Raw genomic sequence first — 7007 nt, forward strand, 5'->3', positions numbered from 1 at the left:
GCAGAAATGCTTGAAACTGCAAACAGCATTATATCAAATAGAACGCTGTAAACATTTAGAATCTAGGTCCATGTAATTCATATTCACAAAGTTTTAATTGAAGAAACATTGCTGATCAGAGTTCATTTAGTCCATCCTAGAGTTTCTGAATTACAACTTGGAATTTGCCTATAAACAGAAAAACAAAAGCTAATGAAGATAGTTACAATCTTAATAACAGCGTCAAATCACACTTTAACTGTGTACATGCTTGCTATTAAAGCCTCAAATATTTTAACATCACGTAGCAAAAAAAAAAAAAAAGTATTTTATATAATGATTAATTTGGTTGCATATACGGATGTAACGATTAACCACGAGCCGGTTGAAAATCGATTCAAATATGTGACGATTCAAATCGGTTGAGATGCTAAACAAATCGCGATCCTGATACAGCGGAAACCAAGGAAATGCTTTAAGCGCCACCTTCTGGCAGAGAGTGAATCTGCATCTCATTCAGCTCGTCTGCTGTTTCTGTTTCATGCAGATATTTTGTATGCATAGTTTCATAAAACTGAAGTCAAATCATTCTGTTTTTGCTTCAAATTTCGAAATTATACAACCTAATTTAGATTAAAAACTGCTCATGTTGCATGTATGCAGCATCTTTGTTTGGATCATGATTAAAATGCAGTGGTTGCCTCTCATTTTAAAAGGAAAGAGCACAGACAAAGCCTTATTTTGTTTATATGAAGAGATTTATTTTATTTGTGTTACTTATTTATTTGATTTGGGGCTTGTTTTAAAAATTTCAATTTAGTTTTGTTATTTACATTAGCCCATATTTAAATTTTGTCATTTAGCAGACGCTTTTATCCAAAGCGACTTACAAATGAGGACAATAGAAGCAATCAAAACCAACAAAAGAGCAATGATATGCAAGTGCTATATTAGTATATTATTATAGTGTTATATTTCAATTTCACAAAGAAACGTGCAGCATTTTGTCCAAGCAATTATAAAAGGACACATTTAATTTATAATTTGTCTTAAATCTCATTTTGTTAAAAAAAAAAACGTGAATCAAATCGAATCGTGAAATCAAAATCGTCAATCAAATCGAATCGTGAGTTGGGTGAATCGTTACATCCCTAGTTGCATACATATCTATCATTCATTCATTTAATTTATTTATTAACTTATTATTTAAACAATGGATTCATTCATTCATTCATTCATATATTTAGTTAAGAATAGTTAAATACTGATTTTAAGTTTGGCATAAACTTACATGATGGCATTAAAGAAACCTCTGCAGTGACGACGCTCTCCAAACCCAGGTTAGATAGAGCTCCTCGAATCAACCCACAGGAAAAGGCCAAGTACTGCATAGATCCAACATATTTAGATATATTAATGTTTCATTTATCATGGTATAAAATAATGTAGACAAAATAAAATCTCAGAGTATGATTTAACATGAATGGACTTAAGACAATGGACATTCTTACTTTAGGTGCTTCTTCAAGGTATTGCTTTCCACTGGAAAACTGAGTTAGGAGTGCAAATGTATTATCCTGTAAGACGTATGTGCCCTAGAGCAATGCCAGAGAGAAGAAATAACAGTAACGATTAATTCAACAGTGTTGTCACATATTAAATACATAATTGAACTTTCAAACCTGATGGTTGGTCCTCAAGTTGTCGATTTGTTTTTTGAAGATCGTGCTCCAAAAATCTTTACACAGGAACTTCATTAAGTCCAAGTCATCTTTGAAAGTGGGGCAGTCTTTTGTAAATCTTTTCAGAAACATATGCAAAATTAGGCAATCGCTAGATTTATAAACTATGGACACTTTGTAGTATGAAAAAAATAAACATGTACAGGTGCATCTCAATAAATTAGAATGTCGTGGAAAAGTTCATTTATTTCAGTAATTCAACTCAAATTGTGAAACTCGTGTATTAAATAAATTAATTGCACACAGACTGAAGTAGTTTAAGTCTTTGGTTCTTTTAATTGTGATGATTTTGGCATTTAACGAAAACCCACCAATTCACTATCTCAACAAATTAGAATACTTCATAAGACCAATAAAAAAAAATTTTTTTGTGAATTGTTGGCCTTCTGGAAAGTATGTTAATTTACTGTACATGTACTCAATACTTGGTAGGGGCTCCTTTTGCTTTAATTACTGCCTCAATTCGGCGTGGCATGGAGGTGATCAGTTTGTGGCACTGCTGAGGTGGTATGGAAGCCCAGGTTTCTTTAACAGTGGCCTTCAGCTCATCTGCATTTTTTGGTCTCTTGTTTCTCATTTTCCTCTTGACAATACCTCATAGATTCTCTATGGGGTTCAGGTCTGGTGAGTTTGCTGGCCAGTCAAGCACACCAACACCATGGTCATTTAACCAACTTTTGGTGCTTTTGGCAGTGTGGGCAGGTGCCAAATCCTGCTGGAAAATGAAATCAGCATCTTCAAAAAGCTGGTCAGCAGAAGGAAGCATGAAGTGCTCCAAAATTTCTTGGTAAACGGGTGCAGTGACGTTGGTTTTCAAAAAACACAATGGACCAACACCAGCAGATGACATTGCACCCCAAATCATCACAGACTGTGGAAACTTAACACTGGACTTCAAGCAACTTGGGCTATGAGCTTCTCCACCCTTCCTCCAGACTCTAGGACCTTGGTTTCCAAATGAAATACAAAACTTGCTCTCATCTGAAAGGAGGACTTTGGACCACTGGGCAACAGTCCAGTTCTTTTTCTCCTTAGCCCAGGTAAGACGCCTCTGACGTTGTTTGTGGTTCAGGAGTGGCTTAACAAGAGGAATATGACAACTGTAGCCAAATTCCTTGACACGTCTGTGTGTGGTGGCTCTTGATGCCTTGACCCCAGCCTCAGTCCATTCCTTGTGAAGTTCACTCAAATTCTTGAATCGATTTTGCTTGACAATCCTCATAAGGCTGCGGTTCTCTCGGTTGGTTGTGCATCTTTTTCTTCCACACTTTTTCCTTCCACTCAAGTTTCTGTTAACATGCTTGGATACAGCACTCTGTGAACAGCCAGCTTCTTTGGCAATGAATGTTTGTGGCTTACCCTCCTTGTGAAGGGTGTCAATGATTGTCTTCTGGACAACTGTCAGATCAGCAGTCTTCCCCATGATTGTGTAGCCTACTGAACCAAACTGAGAGACCATTTTGAAGGCTCAGGAAACCTTTGCAGGTGTTTTGAGTTGATTAGCTGATTGGCATGTCACCATATTCTGTTTCTGAATTGGTGGGTTTTTGTTAAATGTGAGCCAAAATCATCACAATTAAAAGAACCAAAGACTTAAACTACTTCAGTCTGCGTGCATTTCATTTATTTAATACACGAGTTTCACAATTTGAGTTGAATTACTGAAATAAATTAACTTTTCCACGACATTCTAATTTATTGAGATGCACCTGTATAACTGTGTATACCTTTCAATCAGTCCTTGTCCAACTCTGAAGCCCATCGCCTCTAGAGCAGAGACACATGTCACTCTCTCCTTAAGAAAGCAAATCAGAACATGATGCAAATGGAAAATGACAAAACGCTGTAACAAAAACATAATTAAAGCAAAAAAAATAAATCGATGTATGCCATCTGGACGCTTGTAGATAGTACCTTATCAATGTCCTCCCGGGTCGCCTGCTCCTTGTACACGAGAGCAACAATCTCCATGTGGAGGAATTCAAACAGAGTGTCATCTGCCATATCTGAAAGAAAGAACATCCGTGGAAAGTTCCTCAGACATCTGGAAAATTGACATTTCTGTCTTTAAACCATTTAGGCCTGCAGGCAAACTAAAGTGGCTCTTCCACACTTTTTGTTTTTCACTAGTGAATATGTTTAAGTAACTACAGGTGTTTTAAAACAGCTGGCATATAAATATACAACCTGAGAAAGAGATTTTGACAACTTGTTGGATAATGTGTCAGGTGGTGATGTTTAATACAGTTGCTTTAATGCAGGGGTTTTCAAGTGAGTGCTACGGGGTTAATGTCAAATTAAATTAACTTAAATTAATGAATAAATAAAATAAACTAAATGAATTGATGAATTAATTAAATTGACAAATCTCTGAAATGTACTTTAATAAATAAATACATCTAGTGAGTAACGTTATAACAAAAAAACGTAAATGTAACGTAACCGAAACGAAATGGTTGCCAAATAATGTTATCTTTATCATATTACATTTTCACAGTATGAACTGGAAAAGTATTTTAGTTTCGTAAACATATGAGAACTTTACAGAAGCTGTATAATATTTTGTCTTTTGAATATGTGCTGTTGATGTGCATTAAATCAGTTTATGTCTGTAAGCGTACCGCGATAAGTCTTCTTGCCATCGGGGCTTTATATGTAAAATATGTATGTGATAAGATTACAAACCATAAAAGTATACATACATGTACATAATGTGGTTTATGTGAAGACAGCTGCTCAGCTAATGTTACTGCACCTTCAGCGATAGAGCTGCTAACGTGCTCAGTCTGTTGATGTTAAATATGATATGGTATTAGCATAAACACACATTTAAATTACTTACTCCTTGCACTTATCTTCAGTCACGTAATAAAAATACATTTATGAAGAACCAGATACACAAAATCCGCCTTCAGTTCTACTGTATAGGACTGCTACTTACAGCCAATACTGCCACCTGCTGCTATGGAGAATAACTACTTCATCTCATTTCCTCGCTGATCCAAACGACTGTAAAGTTCATTTATTCTTCCTCATATTAGAGGTTATTGTAATAATATGTTACAATATTACCGTTTATTTTTAATCAAATAAATACAGCCTTGGTGAGCATAGGAACTTGTCTAACAATTTCAATACAACTTAAGTAGGACTTGCTGACATTTTCCCCTTCCATTCGAGTGTTTTTACCCACACACTTTTGACACAGTACCCATAGTTTAATGTAAAAGTAATTTCGTAGTACCCTGTATTAACACTAGTAAGATTAATCGAATTAGTGGTGTTACAAGTAACCCAACCCTGATCCATTTCGCATGTCAAAAATATAACAAAACATATAAGTGAACTATTACTTTATATTAAGAGTCAAGCAGTTGAAATGAACAGTGAAGTTCATACTTAACCACAGGAGTTCAAATTAGATGATGAAATTCATGGTAATACACCTTCTTGTGTTAAAATCAGCCTTAAAGTGTGTTCCAAACCTAACAGGAAGAAACTGATAGTTTTACACAACTTTAAGCTTACCAATAACCCACTTCTTTCTCTTAGATAATGCAAGATGATTACAGACATAAAGCTACCTTGGTCCAAACTGCAATTTTGAAACAGTCACTGCTGAGTTACTTACCGTCTAAGATTCGCATCGAGTGTTAGTTCGCAATCAAACCAAAGTAAATAAATAATAAGTCTATTGTTCTATCTCTCAAAAGTGTTACTGATTAAAACATCAGAGCACTGAATACTTTCCTATGAAACTGAAAAATGCATATGTTAATGATGTTTCAGATCAGATCAAGCTCCTGAAACATCTACAGGACAAAAGACTTTAGTAGTTCCTACTGAATGCATAACGTCCCAAATAAACAGCACTCAATCGTGCTTACACAATCCATTCTGCACAATTACGTTCTTGGTTGAGGGTAAAATCTCTAAAGAAGGTGGGCTAGAGGTGTTTTCGTTGCAACCCTCCAAGGTTTGAGGAGTCTCAGTGTCACTGCCCAACTCAGAAGGTGACCTCTTGTGGACTTCTAAGAGAGAGACCTTCCAAGGAGCAGCTGTTGGTTCGCTTTTAGGCATGAGGAACGTGGGATATGGCTCAAGAGTCTGTGTTTGAGCTTCATGCACGTTCGGACTAACTGAAGAGTCCGTGCCCGGGGTCTCAAGCTTGGGTTGGTGGTTCCTTGTGAAATTGGAGAGCTGCTCCAGGACCTGGATCTGGCGATCCATCATTCCTAGCATGCTGCAGTGGAAGGCTCTCTGCTCGGCCAGCTGTTCTCCAAGCCGGTGGTTCAGGATGGTTAGCTGCTGGAGGATGAGGCTGCTAGTCTCTTCAGAAGTTCCTGCTGGGACAAAACAAGAAGATCTGTGACTCCTGAGGTGCTTTAGTTTGTTCATAGAACTGAACCAGTATGTCACCTGGGAAATCATTGTGGCTGCAGTCAATGGCATCTCTTGTACTTTCTGTACTGTTGGGAGTGCATAGGGATGGTGGTTCTGTCTTCACTGCATAGAGGTATTCTCCTGACAAGCCCAGGGTCATAACTTCATCTGGTCCTACGGCCCAGTTTGGAGGCTCAGAACCAGCCACATCATCTGGATTCAGACTCTCGTCAACATCAGGTTCAAGTTTAGAAGACATGCTCTCAGGCTCAGATTTAGGGATTAGGCCTTCAGGCCAATGACCTGGAAGAGGAGATCAACAGGACAAAACATCATTTTGAACAGTGGTCACAATTACAATGGTCTTGAATAAACAGACATGTACGCAATTATAAGGAACAACTCTAGAGAAATCTTGATGTCATTGACCAAAAATAAAGATTCTGGCCTTATTTGCTCACCCTCATGTGGTTCCAAATCTGTATGACTTTTCTTAGTGAAGATATTTGGGAATGTTGAGAGCTTTGGAGCCCCTTGGCTTCCACTGTATGGACAAAAACACTTTTCTTAGGTATTTCTCAAAATATCTATGTTCCACGTGAGAAAGAATAAGTCATACAGGTTTGGAGGAATGTGAGGGTGAGTAAATGACAGATTTTATGTAAAAGAGAAGTCTATCAAATGCACTTAAAACATGTCAATAATACAAAGTAGCTGATAACATTAATATATTTTATAAACCAGTAATTCTCAAGTGGTGGATCACAGATATTAAGGGAAAAAATTTGATTAAATAAGGCTTATCAACTTATAATCAGGAGGAGAAAATGATTCCCATATCTTTTTTGTTTGGCGTCAAAAGGCTACATGTCAAGGCTAGCCAAATTAGACAGAGAAATTCTT

General features: G+C 36.9%; 2 protein-coding genes across 6 annotated transcripts in view; both read right to left on the reverse strand.

Moving 5' to 3' along the window:
- Positions 1-6: 6 nt before the first annotated feature.
- On the reverse strand, positions 7-4713 carry trappc6bl (trafficking protein particle complex subunit 6B, like). Of its 3 annotated transcripts, none has more exons than XM_016245815.1 (7): positions 4663-4713; positions 3636-3727; positions 3449-3516; positions 1662-1779; positions 1491-1574; positions 1271-1364; positions 7-168 (listed from the first exon to the last, which is right to left on the reverse strand). In XM_016245815.1, the coding sequence occupies exons 2-7, from the start codon at positions 3723-3725 to the stop codon at positions 137-139; spliced, it is 486 nt and encodes a 161-aa protein (XP_016101301.1). In that variant the 5' UTR covers positions 3726-3727; positions 4663-4713; the 3' UTR covers positions 7-136. The 3 variants fall into 3 exon arrangements, with proteins under 3 accessions (XP_016101301.1, XP_016101300.1, XP_016101302.1); XM_016245814.1 differs by lacking the exon at positions 4663-4713 and adding an exon at positions 4564-4647; XM_016245816.1 differs by lacking the exon at positions 4663-4713 and adding an exon at positions 4477-4559.
- A 164-nt stretch (positions 4714-4877) lies between these two features.
- Positions 4878-7007, reverse strand: part of LOC107561376 (uncharacterized) — a 7205-nt gene continuing 5075 nt past the window's right edge. For 2 of the 3 annotated variants that reach the window (XM_016245812.1, XM_016245811.1), the window contains 2 exons: positions 6141-6407; positions 4878-6067 (listed from right to left, as the gene is read on the reverse strand). In XM_016245812.1, the coding sequence (XP_016101298.1) occupies positions 5595-6067; positions 6141-6407 (740 nt within the window). In that variant the 3' untranslated portion in view covers positions 4878-5594. The remainder of the gene's footprint in view (positions 6068-6140; positions 6408-7007) is intronic. The other variant, XM_016245813.1, reaches the window with a different exon arrangement.

Source organism: Sinocyclocheilus grahami, unplaced genomic scaffold (genome assembly GCF_001515645.1).
Source record: "Sinocyclocheilus grahami isolate Dianchi unplaced genomic scaffold, SAMN03320097.WGS_v1.1 scaffold769.1, whole genome shotgun sequence".
Lineage (NCBI taxonomy): Eukaryota > Metazoa > Chordata > Actinopteri > Cypriniformes > Cyprinidae > Sinocyclocheilus > Sinocyclocheilus grahami.